Source organism: Callospermophilus lateralis, chromosome 6 (assembly GCF_048772815.1).
Source record: "Callospermophilus lateralis isolate mCalLat2 chromosome 6, mCalLat2.hap1, whole genome shotgun sequence".
NCBI classification, from domain to species: domain Eukaryota; kingdom Metazoa; phylum Chordata; class Mammalia; order Rodentia; family Sciuridae; genus Callospermophilus; species Callospermophilus lateralis.
In genome coordinates this window covers 16,009,247-16,027,288 of record NC_135310.1, presented here as the reverse complement: position 1 = coordinate 16,027,288, position 18,042 = coordinate 16,009,247, and the positions used below count along the sequence as shown (strand labels likewise).

General features: G+C 43.0%; 1 protein-coding gene across 2 annotated transcripts in view; it reads left to right on the top strand.

Annotated features, from left to right (window-relative positions):
- Positions 1-18,042, top strand: part of Mthfd1l (methylenetetrahydrofolate dehydrogenase (NADP+ dependent) 1 like) — a 185,740-nt gene that overhangs the window by 163,768 nt on the left and 3,930 nt on the right. For both annotated transcript variants that reach the window (XM_076859640.2, XM_076859643.1), the window contains one exon: positions 14,471-14,590. In XM_076859640.2, the coding sequence (XP_076715755.1) occupies positions 14,471-14,560 (90 nt within the window). In that variant the 3' untranslated portion in view covers positions 14,561-14,590. The remainder of the gene's footprint in view (positions 1-14,470; positions 14,591-18,042) is intronic.

The window sequence follows — 18,042 nt, the reverse complement described above, 5'->3', positions numbered from 1 at the left end:
AAACTTGTGGCCCTCCTGCATCATCCCCCTGAGCTGCTGAGATTACAGGTGGTGCCACCACATCTGGTAAAGCACTAATTAGATTTAAACACCATCACCAGCCTCTCCTGTTCCGTCGGTATCTTCAAACTGGTCTTGGTCGTCTTTAGGGAAAGTTATGGAATACCCGCATTGTTCTCAAGTTCCTCAACTATCTTGGTATAAATTCTTTTTTGTCTGTAACTAACTCTTCTGTAAAGGTCTGGATAGTAGCTTAGTGGAACAGACTCAGCGGATTAGACATGATCTATCCTAACCTCTCAGGTCTGTAGAAGTGCAAAGCCAGCCATAGACCATATATCCACAAATGGCAGGCTGTGATTTGCTTTTTGTTTTTGCTGTGTTCTAATAAAACTTTATAAAAATCAGCAGGTAGCCAGATATAGGATGCAGGCCTTAGCTTGGCAGCCCCTGAGTTAGAAGAAAAGGGAGATTCGTGTAATTTTATCTTTTAATAATAAACATATAAAACCTCCTCAGGAATCCCTATCCTCTCCCTCATTGGGAACTATTTTTACTTTACCAGTGTCCCAAAGTACTGGTGGCAATGAGGTAAGAAAGGCTAAGAACACTGTTTCCCAAAGCAGATAGCCAAGCCTTCCCTTTCCCCACGGAAATCCCCATTGACTGCAGGAGGAAGCAGCTGGCTAGGAAGCCTGCAGCCTGCCCCAGTTTATTTAGGGAATTCTAAGCTCTGCTCCAGATCACTTTCCCTCTACCCAAAATATAACAGCAAATGAATTAATTGTTGCTTGCAGTCTTGCCACATCTAGTAAACATGCTAGAACATTAAATTTTCATGTGAGCACCAGATTTGTTATAGGTTTGCAGAAAATGACATCGTAGTGGGGGATGGGGACAGCAGGAGGAGGAAGTGAAAGTGACATGTTAGCAAAACTGGGTGCCACCGTACCACTGCACCAGGCTAGGAGAGATGCATAGAAATGTTTGCTCTTGTAAAGTGTATCTACGTTGACAATTTATATTTCTCATTCATATATATATATATATATATATATATATATATATATATATATATATATTCAGGCTTTGTTGGCTTGATTTCTGTGGGAAAATAGCTAATGGGCTGATGGTATCGCTCTGTTCAACATTCTAGAGAATTATTCAGATGCTTGTCGGATCCCCGAACCACATACTTATTTGGGAATGTGCCAGGTTGGGAAGCTCTCATTCATCAAGGTCACTGAGAGGGCAGCAGAAAGAGGCATGATAAACTTCCAATGGTTCTCGCTGCTTTTGTCCGTAGCAAAGTCATGAAGGAGCCAACCCACCAAAAAAACAGAGCGTCAGGGAAATCTGCTTAGCTTTGTTTGAGAAAAGCAGGTGACTGAGCAGTATCTTAAGAATCCTCATTAGTAGTACTAAGAGAAAGGAGGAGGAGGAGGAGGAGGATTCAGTTAGTTTATAAACCTAAACAGAATATATGTGTGGCCTCGTTTCCTATTCATTTCTATAAATAATTTTCTTTGTAAAAGTTGTATAGGAATGGGTGTGGTGGTCCCAGCAGATTCAGGAGACCAAGGCAGGAGGATGTTCAAGGCCAGCCTCAGCCACTTAGTAAGACTCAAACTTAAAAAAAAAAAAAAAAAAAAAAAAAAAAAAAAAAAAAAACCCTGGGAAGTAGCTCAGTGGTAGAGCACTCCTAGATTCAATCCCCAGGACCACAAAAAAAGAAAAGCTGTATAGGACCTGGGATGTAGCTCAGTGGTAGAGCACTTGCCCAGCATGCACCAAGCTCTGGGTTCAATCCACAGGACTGCAATACAAACAATAAAAAGTTGTATATACCAATTGACACCATAAACACACAATTTCTTATGTCCCCTTTTAAAGATTGCATTTTTATACAAAAAGGTTGTTTTCTGCATTTATTTTATATGTCAGTAAATGAATGAGGTTTTGGCCCTGGACTTCAGAAAATGATTTAGTTTTAAGCTCATTGTATTTATTCAATGTATTTATTTTGAATTGGACTTTATATAATTTTATTGTTGGGCTACTGATCTTAAAATCAAATTCTGTAATTATGCAATGCTCCCCCAAAAAATGCCTTTTAGTTAAGTAATAAGTGGAATAATAATAACCTTAAAACCCCCATCAGCCTATAAAATTTACTCACACTTATGAGATAGTATCATCTCATCCAATGAGAAATGACAGTCTTTAAAATACATTCTAAGAAAGGTGGAGTAACAGGAACTATATTTACTTTGAAACAACTTAAAAATGGGCTGAAGTGTATTAAAAATTCACTCTGGACACCGGCATTAGGCAGAAAAGAAGAGTGACCCCTGAGACATAGGAAACAAACAGGATGAGCTCTGCCATCATCCTAGCCTCCTGCCTTGAAAGAGGCTCTAGACTGCTGTGTAGGGAGAGGGAACCCAGAGAGGAGGAGGAGGGAACCTCCTCCTCTTCCTTTCTCTTGGTACTACTAATGAGGATTCTTAAGCCCTGAGTTGAAGATATGGAGCCGGAGGTCCATCCAGGGAAACTGAGGCAGCTAGAGATTCAGAGAAGAGAGAACCATCTTCCTTGGATATTCAAGTGAGTGCTGATCACACAGGTAGGAAGAAACTACCTGAAGCCAGGGAAGGGATCCCCCAAAAGAAGTAGAGGGAACAGTATGTGAATACCACACAGAGCCAAGAAGAGGTGCCTGGGTCTAGCACCAAAAGTGAAGAGCCTCATTTTCCAGGGGCACTCATTAGAGTTCTTAAGAGAATCTGGCCTCAGTAATGGGGAAAAAAATTAATCCTAGACTAAACACAGCTCTCATTCCAGCTTAATAACAAAATCTTAAAAAGATCGAATTGTTTCCATATAACTGAACTGGGTCCCAGAACAAAATATAAGAATACTTAAAGAGATACAAAAATAATTCATACCCAACAAGATAAAATACCTAACATTCAGTCCAAAATTATCAGACATGAAGTAGGAAAATACCACCCATAATGAGGAAAATGAATCAAAACTCACCCATTAATTATTCAGATGACAAAATTAATAGATAGAGACATTAAAAGTAGTTGTTGTTATAGTATTCCATATGTCCAAAAGCTAGAAGAGAGATTTAAAATGTTAAGTAGAGATAAATACTATTTAAAAAAAAAAATCAGACTTCTAGCAATGGAAACTACAATAACTGAAATGGAAAAATAATTAATGGAGATTTCACATTGCCAAGGAAAAGATTAGTTAACTGGAAGACATAACAAGTAACTGCCAAAATGAAACAGAAAAAGGCTTAAATGAATGAAAACAGCATCAGTGAACTTTGGGACAAAAATACCTAGAGAGGAAAATAGGAATTCAAAAATACTTGGAAGCTATAAACCTATAGATTTGAGGTCAACAAATCCGAAGTACAAAAACATGAAGGAAATTTTATCAATGCACATCTTAATCCAAATTGTTTAAAGCCAGTGGTAAGAGCTGGTTGTGGAACTCACTGGTAGAGCACATGGTTGGTATGCCCAAGGCCCTAGAACCAATCCCCATTAACACAAAGTAAGTAAATAAATTAATTAAAGCAAGCCAATGATTAGGAGAAAATCTTACAATTAGAGAATAAAAGACACACTTATGTTCAGAGAAACAAATTGGCAGCTGGTTTGTTGTTGGAAATAACACTGGCTAGAAAACAGTCAATGTTTTTAAAGTAGTGAAAGAAAATTCTCAACCTAAAAGTCTTTGCACACTTAAAATATCTTTTAAAAGCAAAAGTAAAGTAAAAACATTCTTAAATAAGTAAAAACTTAAAAGGGGGCATCACTAGCCAATTTGAACCACAAAAAACAAGTTCATGAAAATCCTTTAGTTAGAAAGAAAAGGATATCAGTGGGAAACCTGAATCTCCCTCATTCACAGGAATGAAGAATTACTAGAAATAGTATTATCTGGGTGCATATAAAGACTTGTTCTTATTATTTAAGTCTCTTTAAAGATAAATTAAGTCAGTGCAGTGGTGCCCACCTGTGATCCCAGCCACTCAAAAGGCTGAGGCAGAAGGATCTCAACTTCTAAGGCCAGCCTCAGCAACTTAGCAAGGCCCTTAGGAACTTAGTGGGACCCTGTCTCAAATAAAAAATAAAAAGGGTTGGGGGGTGTGGCTCAGTGGTTAAGTGCTCCTGGGTTCAATCCTCAGTACAAAGAAAACAATTACTACAGGAACAAAGAATAATAGAAATGTAGATATGACAACAATCGCACAAGGTTGAAGAGAAAAATGGAAGTCCAATTTTGTAAGACCCTTATACTATATGTGAGGTAGTAGGCTACCACTCAAAGGTGAACTGGAAAGTTAAATGTGTATACTATAAATACTAATGAAATCATCAAAATAATATGACAAGGAGTTCTAGTTAATAAGCCAACAAAGGAGATCAAATGAAATCAGCAAGAATACTCAGTCCAGTTGGGCATGGTGGTGCACACCTGTAATCCCAACTACTTGGGAGGGTGAGGCACGAGGATTGAAGGTTCAAGGCCAGACTAGCCAACTTAGCGACTTAGCAAGACCCTAACTCAAAATAAAAAATGAAAAAGATGGGGGATCTAGCTTTAAGGTGGAGCTTGTTGTTATAGTATTCCATACGTCCAAACCCCAGTACTGCAAAAAAGAAAAAAAGAAAAACTCTCCAAAGAAGGCTGAAAAGGAGTGAAAGGAACAAAGAACAAGTAGGACAATGAGAAAAATAATAGCAAAATAGTAGATTTAAACCCAACTATATCAGTAATCACATTAAATATAAATGGTCTTCATACCTCCATTAAAATGCAGAGATTGTCAGGTTGGTTAAAATATACAAGACTCAAACATGCTGCCTCAAAGAAACCCACATAAAGACATAAATACAGTAGTCCCCCATAAAAGCAAGGGTATGATCCATGTTCCCCCCAGTGGATGCCTGAAACTTCAGATAGTACTGAATCCTATATATACTATGTTTTTTCCCATACATTTATTGGTTTTGTTTATTTATTTACCTATTTATTTGTAGTGCTAGGGATTGAACCTAAGTCTTCACACACATTAAGCAAGCACTCTACCATGGAGCTACATCCCCAGCCCTTTTCCTATACCTTTATAACTATGCTAATGTTTCCAAATAAGGCATGGTAAGAGATTAATGACAATAACCAATAATAAAATAGAATAGTTATAGCAATACCCTGTAATACAATGATATGCACGTGACCCCTTTCTCTCTCTCTCACAGGACTGTACTATATTTTTAGACCACCATTTACTGTGGGTAACTGAAACCATGGAAGGAGAGACTGCAGATGAGGGGGGGACTGCATAAGTTGAAGTTAAAGGGGTGGAAATGCTGATACTATCCAAAAGACAGCTGGAGGAATACATTAGTGTTAAACTAGAATAAAGAGTAGAAGTAAGAATAAAGTGGGTTGCCATTTCATCAACCAACATCATAATCCTGTGTCAGTAGGTAAAATAACAGAGATTTAATAAACATGAAGCAAAGGGGGAAATTAGGCAAATCCACAAATATAATCAGAGATTTTAAAACCCCTCTCAGAACAAACAGACTGAAATCAATGAAGATCTTGAACAATTCTCCAATGACCTAATTGGCATGAACAGAGCGCTCCACCCAACAACAGCAGAGTACACATTCTTTGCAAATGTACATAGAACATTTGCCAAGATAGACCATATTCTGGACCACAAAATAAGTCTCAATAAATTTTAAAGGATTCAAATCACTCAAAATATATTCTGTAACCACAGTGGAATTGAATCAGAAATCAACACTGAAAGAACCTGGAAAAACTCCAAATATTTGGAAACTAAAGAAGCTTCAGAGTGAGAGAAAATATTTGCCAATCGTCTATCTGATAAGAACGAGCATTTATAATATAAAATAGACTCTTAAAACTCAGAAAATAGCTCTTAAGAAATGAGCAAAAGATTTAAACACTCTTAATTCAAAAAAGTATGGGATGATAAAAGCCCATAAAATTATGTTTACCATCAGTAGTCATTAAGGAACTGCAAATAAAAACCTCAGTGAGCACCATGATGTCCCTCCTAGAATGTCTGAAATTAAAAAGACTCATCGTACCAAGTGTTGGTGAGGATGGGGAACAATGGAGCTCTGGTTCTCTGCTGGTAAGAACGGGTAATAGGACAACCCCTTTAGAAAACGCTGTGGTTTCTTTGTACCTGCCATATGGCCAAGCCATGCCAGACAAAATGAAAAAACAAAGCTCAAGTACTTGGCACAGGAGGGCAGCAGTGCCCTCAGAGCAAAGCCTGTCACCCACCCTTACTGCTCCTCTTCCATCTCCCCTCCTTAAAAGGGACACTGAATAATGATTTTACTACCAGTAGGACCGACAGATAAAACCCAGGCCCAGACCATCAGATAATTTTCAAGGGCGGGCCTTCTCAGATGCCAGGATTTAATTACTTAATATTAGGCTTCCAAACAATGAAATCTTCAATAGCCAGAGTTGGTGGGGACTCTCATGGCGAGCACCTGCAGGCCAAATAGCTAATGAGTAAAGATGCTGCCGAGATGTGGGACCTGCACGTGGTAGACTTGTTTTCATTCCCTCAGCCCTGCAGTTCAGTGTAGAATCACACCTGGTCACACCTCTAAAGGCTTCTCTCTTAAGCAGACTCTGTTCTTGATCAGTACTGCCCCCATTTTCTTGAATACTCTGGGTCTTAATTCTTTAGTTTAGTTCCAGAGTTGATCACTTTAACTAGGAACTACAAAGAGTGTAGCTTTTATTTTATTTTGTTTTTGTTTTGTTTTTGTTTTGGGTGCTAAGGATCAAACCAGGGCCTCATGCATGCTAGGTAAGAGCTCTGCCTCTGAGCTCCATCCTCACTCCTTCCCTGAAATTTGTAACTGAATTATGCAGATGGTTCTTTAGTTACTTCAGGGAATAATGCTGATGGTACAGTTTTCAGACAGGTGAAAATAATCCATATCTGATCTTATAAGGGTAACAAGCCTGTTCTTTATAAGGAAACACTCTGGCTAGTTAATGTATTTCTATCATTTTGAAAGCCTTGTTTTTTTTATGGCCCTAAGGCATTATTGATTCACTGCTGCTGTGACTCTGTTTTTAAGATTTAATTTGGAAAGATAGTATCCAAAATGTAAGCTCTATAGCTCATTCTTCAACAGATGTTAAAGTGGAGAAGGGTCAAGGGTAAAATGGTAAAGTACAGATGTATTTTCACGAATTCTCTGGTAGCTTGGAGGGATGCAGAGAACCCTGGAGAACTCATACCATTTCCTTGTACATTTCTGACCTGGGCACATCCACCTTCCCAGCCTCTGCAGTTGAAACAGGCCTCCTGTGACTAGAGAGTGACACCATATCCCATGAAGTGTGGGGACAAGCGGGGCTTAGTAGGGTAGGACTCCAGCTCTAGAGTCACATTGTCTCCACCAACGAGCTGGGTGATTTGGGGCAAATTACTTAACTTTTCCATGTTTCATTTTCCTAATCTGCAAAAAAAGGGGGGGGGCATAGTAATATTGGTCATGCTGACCTCATCAGGTGGTTGGTAGGAATGGATGATCTGTCCTTCCATGCTGAAAATAATTTTCAAAGCAATTTTTAAAAAACTAATAGAAAAGTTCATTAAGGACAGGGTTCCTACCCCTAAAAGAAATTTCTAGTTCCCTTTCAAAAGAAGAGAGAAATCACTGTGTTTGTCCAGTCTTTCATTCAAGGCCATTGAAATAAATTGGAACAATGTGAGCCGAGCAGTGCCTGCTGGACCACTGAGAGCAGGACCTCCACTTCGGAAAGTTATAAGCTGGGAATTGATTCACTTTATTCCTTTGATATAAAAAGCTAAAGAATTAAAAACCCATGGCCTACTTTATGTGGTTTGGTTGACCTGTCTCTAAATATAATATAATGCAGGGACCATGTTTTAGTCAGCTATTTCGCTGCTATGTCTAAAGGACCCCACCAGAACAATGACAGAGGAGGAAAAGTTTATTTGGGGGCTCAGGGTTTCAGAGGTCTCAGTCCATAGACAGTCGGTTCCATCCCTGGGAGCTCAAGGCAAGGCAGAAGAGTGTGGCGGAGGGAAGCAGCTCACATGATGATCAGAAAGTAGAGAGAGACTCCACTTGCCAGATACAAATATATACCCCAAAGCCATGCCTGCCAATTCTCACCTCCTCCAGCCACACCCTCCCACTTCACCCATCTGGTGACTAATTCACTGATTGGGTTAAGGCTAGCACAACCGGATCTTTTCTCCTCTAAACTCCGTTGCATTGTCTCACACATGAGCTTTTGGGGGACACCATATCCAAACCATAACAGACCAGGTCCTGGCCGACTTGGTGTTCTCTCAGTGAGCTCATAGCCAAGGTTTCTGAGCTGAATTAAACAGTCTGCATCCTTTCAGGGAGTCCCGGGCTCTCAAGAGAGTCTACTCTGTAGGGTTGATCAGCCACCATGAAAGATGAATGAGCTTAAGCCCACACAGGACCCTGACTACTAAATATAGGTCAGAGAGAACACCATTTTAAAATGCAGCCACAAGGGCTGGGGATGTGGCTCAAGCGGTAGCGCGCTCGCCTGGCATGAGTGCGGCCCAGGTTCGACCCTCAGCACCACGTACAGACAAAGATGTTGTGTCCGCCGATAACTAAAAAATAAATATTAAAAAAATCATAATAAAAATAAATAAATAAAATGCAGCCACAAGCTATGTGGGTAGATATTACCTAACTGCTCAGGGGGAAAGAAAATTCAGAACATTCCATCTCTACTAAGTCAAGCAATAGACATCCCTATTTTAGCAGCTCTATATATTTTCACTGTATTGACTTTTAATATCCCTCTTTCTCCCCTCAGTCTCTTGACATTTCACTGGGCCATTTTTCCTCGAGGATCATCTTAGAGTTACTCATGTAATTATCTAAATGACCATGTGATATAAACAGTTCTGTCCCTCAACATCCAAAGAAGGAAAAGGGGAGAAACAGAGAGTCTAATCTCCAAGAAACTCTCTTATCATTTGTTTATGTCCTATTCTCTAATCATCCTCTGGTTTTACTCCCCATTTAAAAAAAAATTATTTTTTTAGCTGGGTGTGGTGGCACATGCCTTTAATCCCAGTGGCCAGTTCAAAGCCAGCCTCAGCAACTTATCAAGGCCCTAAGCAACTTAGCAAGACCCTGTCTCTAAATATAATATAAAAGGGCTGGGGATGTGGCTCAGTGGTTAAGCACCCTAGGTTCAATCCCACCCCCCGCCAAAAAAAAAAAAAAAACCATAACAATATAATAAAAAAATATCTATTAGGGCCTAATATTGCCAGACACTCTATGAAACAGTTCAGAAAATAACTGTGCTTTAAAAAGATGTTAAATTTTTAGATATTTCATCAAAGAGAAAAATCTTGTTTACAACAAAGAGTTCATGTCAAGTTTCCCTTGTGTTTGCAAGTCAAGCAAGGTGTAGGTCCCTGTGGGGCCTCCCTGGTTTTATCTGCTCAGGGATTCTTCTAGCCTGGTCTCCATGTCATTTACTTGAACAACTGTTAACCAGCACAGGAGTGTTTTGTCTTGTTTTGTTTCTGGTTAAGTATTTTAAACAAGTTGTCGTACATATTAGCCATCGTCTGGGGAAAAAAAAAAAAAACGTAGGAGGATTTCCTTCCACTGTAAGAACAAAACAGAGCTGGGCATGGCGGTGCACACCCGTTAGCTCAGTGGCTCAAGAGGCTGAGGTGGGAGGATCTCGAGTTCAAAGCCCAGCCCCAGTAAAAGCAAGGTGCTAAGCAACTCAGTGAGACCCTGTCTCTTAATAAAATACAAAATAGGGCTGGGGCTGGAGCTCAGGGGTCGAATGCCCTTGAGTTCAATCTCTGGTACCAAAAAAAAAATAATAATAATAATACAGATACGTACATAAAAAAATGCTATTGCTCTTCTGAATCAAAATAAAATTAAATGGCTTATTCAGAAGGAAAAAGTAGTGGATTTAAGGAGACATCAGAAAACAGATTATCTCACAAGCACAACAAAACTGATTGCAATGATATTTTGGTTAAGTAGAAATTAAAATTCTATTGTTTTTTGAAACAACTTTTTTTTCTGTGTACCTAGGGATTGAATCCGAGGGTGCTTTGCCACTAAGCTATATCCCCAGCTCTTTTTATTTATTTATCTATTTGTCTTAATTTTGAGATAGGATCTCACTAAGTTTCTCAGGGCCTTGCTAAGTTTCGGAGGCTGGCCTCACTGACCTCAAGCTTCTGATCCTGCCAGCCTCCTGAGTCACTGGGATTGCAGGTATGTGCTATCCTGCCCACCTGAAATCATTCTTTTTTTTTTTAAGAGAGAGAGAGAGAATTTTTTAATATTTATTTTTCAGTTTTTGGTGGGCACAACATCTTTATTTTATTTTTATGTGGTGCTGAGAATCGAACCCAGTGCCCCGCACATGCCAGGCGAGCGCATGACCATTTGAGCCACATCCCCAGCCCGAAATAATTCCGAATAATAATTCTTAATAATAATTTTTCTGTTCATGCCAAGAATATTTTTGTACTTCTTAAATGACTACTTTTTAAATATATGTCCATTTTCTCTTTTTTTATTAAATATTTGTTTTTTAGTTGTAGTTGGACACAATACCTTTATTTAATTTATTTATTTTTATGTGGTGCTGAGGATCGAACTCAGGGCCTCGCATGTGCTAGGCAAGCGCTCTACCGCTGAGCCACAATCCCAGCCGCCCATTTTCTCTCTACTGGTGTTTAATGTATATTCATAAAGGCTATTGGTAGAACCTACTGTTTCCCCAAACTAATGTTAACCCTAAGTTAAAGATTTGGGAGATTTATTATAGTCAAAGTTAGGGTCATGAAGGGCAAAAAGCCTGAGTTTCTTGGCCTTTGTAAAGGAATCCACCAATGCTCCATGACAAGTAGGTACAATTTAGTGGCTCCTTGGTTATTTTAAGCAGGAGGCCTCCTTAGAGGGCACAGAGAAAAAGTAAACACGGAGCCCAGTGACCCCGGGCATGTGGCCAGGGGTCAACTCCCAAGGGCTGTCTGGGCTCTTTTTTTCCTGCAGTGCTGAACTGAGTCTCGTCTGAGAGCTGTGATTCTTTGGTAAGTTTTTCATGGGGAGAGAATATCAAGTGAAGGTGTAAGTTCTGCTCACATCAGGAAAGGTTCCACCGTAGGAGTAGACTAGAGGTGACTGTGGACCCACAGGCCAGGGAGCCTCTGGGCTCTAGAGTGCTGTGTGGTTTCTCGTCTGCTCTTGCTTATTCCAAATAAGTAGTCCAGATTCTTGGAAGGGCTTATTGCATCATTGGGAAGGCACATGGGAATCTTTTGATTAAACTCATTTCTCTCCCATTTGAAAGAATAAATCAAAATGAAGGAAAGACATGTCACACTTACTGGCACAAAGAATTTTAGCTGACTTGAACTCCCAACTTGGTCACAGAATCAGACCAGAAGACCCACATTCTGGTTCATGGCGACCAGTGGCTCCTCCTCTAGGAACACATGGATCATATATACCCTGCCTTCGTCAGTCTTGGCCTCTCATCAGCTCAAAGTTCCTGCTGGAGAGTTGACTGTTCTCTTCTGTAGAAAGAGTGGGTACACAGCAGGGGGGACAGTGGGTTATCCACAGTAGACTCTCCGGTTGGAACTTTTGTTGCCCCACATATACCTCCTTCAGAGTTCTGCTTGGGTTTTGTCACCTCAAGTGGATTTAAACTTGACCCACCTGTTACTGAATTCTGTTTTAAAGTGGATAGTGTTGCAGCCTCCGGAGCAGCACCTGCCACAGTGTTGACCTGAGTTCCTTACTAGTAAAGGATGCTTTGGGCCCAGAGAATTAAGGGATGGGGAAAATACAGCTGAATACGATCATTCCTTTATTTCTCTCAAATTATTAAATGCTGTTTCCTTCTCCATAGCCCCATGCAGATTGCAGTACAAGTATCTTAAAATAGCTTTTATGGCTGGGCATGATGGGGCACACCTGTAATCCCAGCAACTTGGGACACTGAGGCAAGAGGAATACAAGTTCAAGGCCAGCTTCAGCAACTTAGCAAGCCCCTAAGCCACTTTTTAAGCTCCCATCTCCAAATAAAAATATAAATATATTAAAGGGCTGGGGATGTAGCTCAGTGGTTAAGCACTCCTGGATTCAATCCCCAGTACCACCCACCCCCCAAAAAAAGTCTCCTTGTAGTTGGCGATTTGGAGCCCAGGATGCCACCAATGTGTTCCGGGACCTTTCCTGCAGGCAGGCCTCAGAAGCCCTCTTAGCCATACAGCCCTGAAGTGCAGGCCTGTTCCATTAACAAGACAGCAGCCACCGCCAGCCACCACAGTGTGCTGCGCCTGCTCCTTGCCCTGTTCCCCTCCCCACTCCTACTCCCAGGCCTAACAGGGCAGAGAGGAACCGTTAATGAGGCCTGTAGGTGCCCAGATTTGCTCTCCACCAGCTGCCAGGTGGGAAGGGGGTGGCACTGCAGGGGTGGAGATCTAAAAGGTTCTTTGGCCCTTGCCTTTCCCTGGGGCTGAAGGAGAGGGGCAGTGGGTGCCCTGGGAATCCTCAAGCTGCAGTGTGCCTCCAAGTCCCCTGGGCACCTGCTGTCATTGCAGGCTCTTCTCCAACAGGTCTAGGGGCTCTGAATTCCTAACAGACGTCCGGGCTGCTGCTGGCCACAGACAGCCTTTTGAGTGAGAGGAGATCCTATACATGGGGCAGGAGAGGGTGGTGAAGTGTGAATTTCGATCCCCTGGAAAGGAAGCAGAGCATGGAGGAGCTGTGTCTTGCAGGCCTGATGGAGGTCAGGCCTCTGCTGAGAACAGTGGGCAGGTGGGAAGAGGCCATCTGGCCCGGGTTGCCCGTGAGCACCAACCGCCTCCTGGCTGCACCTCCTGAGGGGCGCTGTGGGCCGGGGCAGCTGGACCCTGCGGGATGCAGCACTTAGCCTTGGGAGAGCTGGGCTAGGCAGAGGCCCAGGTACTGCCCCGGTACCCATCAGATGCCCCTGTGCCCGTGAGATCACTGCTAGGGCACGGCAGGAAAGACTGAAATGGAGGAGCGGGTTATCCGGGAGCCTCACAGTCCAGATCCTGGAGCAGGGTTAGTGTGTGAGAATCCCTGGGAACCAGTACGTTTTCCTGGCACACCTGTGGTTTCTGAAGCTAGGGACAAAGAGCACCTTTTACAGTGCTCATTCAGACTTGGCCCAGCAAAGACGAGAGGAACTGGGCTTCATTCTGCACTACCACTAACTACCCTTTTTTGGTTTGGTTTGGTTTGTTTCATTTTCCTTTTTTGGTGCTGGGAATCGAACCCAGAGATTCTATACCCCTGAACTATGTCCCCAACTCCTGTAATTTTTAGTTTTGAGACAGGGACTTGCTAAGTTGCTAAGGCTGGCCTTGAACTTATAATCCTCCTGCCTCAGCTTCCCAAGTCCCCGAGGCATGCTCCACTGCTCCCAGCACTGACTGTACTCTTAAGTATCTGCCTTTCTACCTAAACATCCCTGGATTCATCTGTAAAGTGAGGTGAAAGTCAGTACCTATGTCCAAGGGTGCAGGGAGCTGGATGAAGTCATCCATGCAAAACCCTGTGTGTCACAGAGGTGGTGGTGGGAACATGAGTTGGAGTGACATCGCAGACAGAGTCAGAGTCCCTGTGTGGCATTTACTACCCATGTTCCCTTGGGCACCTCTCTGAACCTCAGTTTCTTCCTTTGTAACATGGAAATAATGAAAGTACTTCCCCCGTGGGTTGTTGAGAACATAAAGCAGACAAAACACTGAGCCCAAGGGCCTGGCTCAAAGTACACCTGAGACTGGCCGAGGTGGGCAGGTGCCTGGGGCCTCCAGAACAGATTCCACACTGCACTGCACTGCACATGTACCTCCCCGTGAGGAGAAGCCGCCACTCACTCCACCCACACGCACAACCCGTGCATCCAGAATTGGGGTTCAGCACAAAGATTTGCCTGGGAAGAAAAGGTTTGGTGTGCTGTGGACTATGGGGAGGGCACACAGGCTAAATTTCAGGAATCAACACTCAGCTTTTCTAGAGATTGAAAACTCTACAACTCAGGGTTATAGCTCGGTGGAAGAGTGCTTGCCTGGCATGTGTGAGGCACTGGGTTCAATTCTCAGCACCACATATAAATAAATAGAATTAAGGTCCATCAACAACTAAGAAATATTAAAAAAAAAAAAAGAAGAAGAAAGAAAGAAAAAGAAACAACAGCTAGCCAACCTAAAGAAAGCTGTGTATACATAGCCTAATATTACACGAGGCTGGACCCAGCGCTGTGGTGAATTGGTGTCACCAGGCCAACAGTGTCCAGTGTGATCACTCTGTGGCATTTGTTTTCCCTCCAGATGAGCACAATGCCGGGGCTTCCCACTCGGCCCTGCTTTTATGACATAGACCTGGACACAGAAACAGAGCAAGTGAAAGGTTTGTTCTAACTGCAGGAGACCCTCCCAGGACCACTCCAGGTAAGCTGTTGTATTTCTACTTTTTCTTCCTTTTCTGTTGATTCAGTTAAAATGCCTTTTTTGTTTGTTTTTCTGATACTGGTTATAAAAGTGATTCGTTGCTGGGCACTGTGGTGTACACCCGTCATCCCAGCAGCTCAGGAGGCTGAGGCAGGAGGATCACAAGTTCAAAGCCAGCCTCAGCAACAGCAAGGTGCTAAGAAACTCGGTGAGACCCTGTCTCTAAAATACAAAATAGGGCTGGGGATGTGGCTTAGAGGTCCTGTATTTACTCCCCTGTACAAAAAAAAAAAAAAAAAGTGATTAAAGTCCTTCCTTGATTCCTACAAGTTCCTACCTTATGGCTGTCCATGAGTTGGGTCCACTCCCAGGTGTGGACTTGGAATTAATGGTCAGTCCGCAGGCCCTTTGAAAGAGTAACTTCTTACCTCTCTGCCGCACATTCTTTGGTACAGAGTAGAAGTTCATGAGCCAGAGGTGTGTTCATTTCCTAGAGCCTCCATAACAGAGTACCACAGAAGGGGGGCTTAAAACAAGAGAAATTTGCCCTCCTGCCCTGCTGGAGGTGTGAAGGTCAGGGGCAAGGTGTCGTACTTCCTCCAAGGGTGCCTTGGGGCATTCTCACCACGCAGTGCCTCACTCCAGTCTCTCCCTGGGGTTCTCCAGCGAGTCTGTCTTCACATGGCCTTCTCTTCCCATAAGGACACCAGTCGTATTGGACTCAGGGCCACCATAATGACCTCATCTATTTTTTTGTTTTTTAGGATTCATTTTTTTATTTGTTCTAACTAGTTAAACGTGACAGTAGAATGCATTTTGACACATCATACATAAATGACATATAACTTCTCATTCTTCTGGTTGTACATGATATAGAATCACACAGGTCATATAGTCATATGCACATAGGGTAATAATGTCTGGTTCATTCTACTTTCTTTCCTATACTCCTATCCCCTCCCCTCCCTTCTCTCCCCTCTGTCTAATCCAAAATACCTTTATTGTTCCCTAGATGCCCCCCCCCCATTATGAAATAGAATCTGTGTATCAAAGAAAACATTTAGCCTTTGGTTTTGGGGGATTGGCTTATTTGGGATTAGCATGATATTCTCCAGTTCCATCCATTTACCAGAAAATGCCGTAATTTCATTCTTCTTTAAGGCTGGGTAATAGTCCATTGTGTATATACACACCATATTTTCTTTATCCATTCGTCTGTTGAAGGGCATCTAGGTTGGTTCCATAGTTTAGCTATTGGGAATTGAGATGCTATGAACATTGATGTGGCTACATCACTGTAGTATGCTGATTTTAAGTCCCTTAGGTATAAACCAGGGAGTGGGATAACTAGGTCAAATGGTGGTTCCATTCCGAGTTTTCTGAGGAGTCTGCATACTGCTTTCTAAAGTAGTTGCACCAATTTGCAGTCCCCCCAGCAATGTATGAGCGTGCCTTTTCCCCACATCTTCACCAATGACCTCATCTTCACGAAGTTACTCTGCGTAAGACCCTATCTTCAAATCAGGTCATTGTCACAGGTGCTCAGGATTAGGGCTCTAATGTATCCTTTGGGAGTCACATTCAACCCTCGACTGTGGCACAGCCGTGTCCTAGGCTCTCCTGTTTCTGGAGGGACATGTACAGATGGGCAGATCCTCTAACTCAGGGGGCCCCGTGAGTCACAGAGAGGACAGAGCCGCAGAAACCAGGGCACTCGCTGGCTCCTGATCCACAGGGTTTGGGCTTGGGGAGGGCGGGGGCTTCACTTGCAGCTTCTGAGCCCAGAGCTGTCCACCCCTCAGCCAGCAACTCGGCCACACCTGCTGGCTTCTGTCCTAACTTCCTGTCATGGAGAGACTAGCCGTACTCCCAATCCTCCTCTCCGTCTCATAGAGCAGCATGCCCAGCATCTTCTCAGGAGACAGTCCTTCCTCCAACACGTCCACCCCTGTTCCTTAGCCCAGGACCCCCCCCTCTTGCCAGAACATTCTGGGCCTTCAGATGAGCTTGCCTGACCTAAAGGTCCCTCTCCAGCCGACTCTCAGTGAGGCCCAAGCTGGGCCTGCAAGACCATGACTTGACTGCAGGAGTCCGCAAGGGGGGAGGTTTTCGATTTTCTGTAAGTCTTCCTCACTATAGCCTGAGGGCTGGCTGTGGGGACGAAGGCAAGGAGCTGCCTACATAAATTGCTGTCAAGAAAAGGGGTGGACTTGTTTGTCTTGTGCTGTGAGGTCTATTCGGGGGTGCTTATGTGTTTGCTGCTGAGAAGCAGGTCCACGTTTATCCATAACGACGTGTTTTATCTTCATCGTTCCTGAAAAAGAAAACTCAGAAAAGAAATGCAGTGGGCTAGTTTAACAAAGGAGCCCCCTCAACGCTGGTACCAGGGTGGTTTGGGTCTTTGTTCTGACTCTGTGTTGTGAGCGTCTCAGATTTCCCAGCCTGGCCTTCAGAAAATAACAACATCATTTCTCTTAAGCCGAAAATTGACCCTTGTCCTAACTAATCTCTCTTCTCATGTCACAGCCCTGTATGGTACATTTCTGTCATTTGTCACTTGTCTCCAGAACAAGTGTGTACAGTTCTCTCATCTCTCTTGAATAGTATTTTTCCAGCCTTTCGGTCGTTTTTCACTTGCTCTCCAAGTAGGTCACATGAGCCCAATGGTGATGCCCAGGGACGTGCCCCCAGCCTTGGTGATGCGCATGCCCAGGCCCTTCATTTCTTGACATGCCGGGTTCCCCAACAAGGGTTCCTCTGGGGTCATCTGAGGATCCAGCAGGAGTTGTGGTCGGACACTGGGCTGCAGTGGTCACCTCCCACTATGCTCAGCACCTGCCACGGTGGGTCACAACACCCTCTGGGACAGTTGTCCTGAGAAGCCACTGGCTTCAGGAAAGCCAGTCCTTCCCTGGCGGTCACTAAGAAGCAGAGGCTGAGGGCCATGGGACTGACTGGTTGCCTTCCCACTGCCCACACTGCCTCTCTTGTGACCCACAGGTTTGCAGTATTCTTATATCAGAGCTGTGTAAATGCTGGCCCAGAGAGCGGAACAGCCCACTCACATCACACAGCTAATGACCCCAGGATTCAGCCCAGACCCACCTACTCTCACTCTCACGCACCCTTTATTCCCCCAGACCATTTAACTTCAATCACAGGCTGCATGGACTTCCATCCGTTCTGAAATTTAATACCAGCTAGTTGAATAGGATGAGTTTTTAAAGATATTTATGATCATTTAAAGATAATTATGCAGGTATGAAAAGGTAGAACTTTATCAAAATTATTTTTAAGCATATGGAGCTACCTCTTAATTCTCTAGTTTGCATTTTTTTTGCTCTTGTTTATCTAAGGCTGCTTCTTCATGAGCTGCTAAATACTGTTCTGCTGGGAAGCAGTTCAGATCCCTCACCTGAACCTGCTCAAACAATGGAAAAGGGCTAAGACCC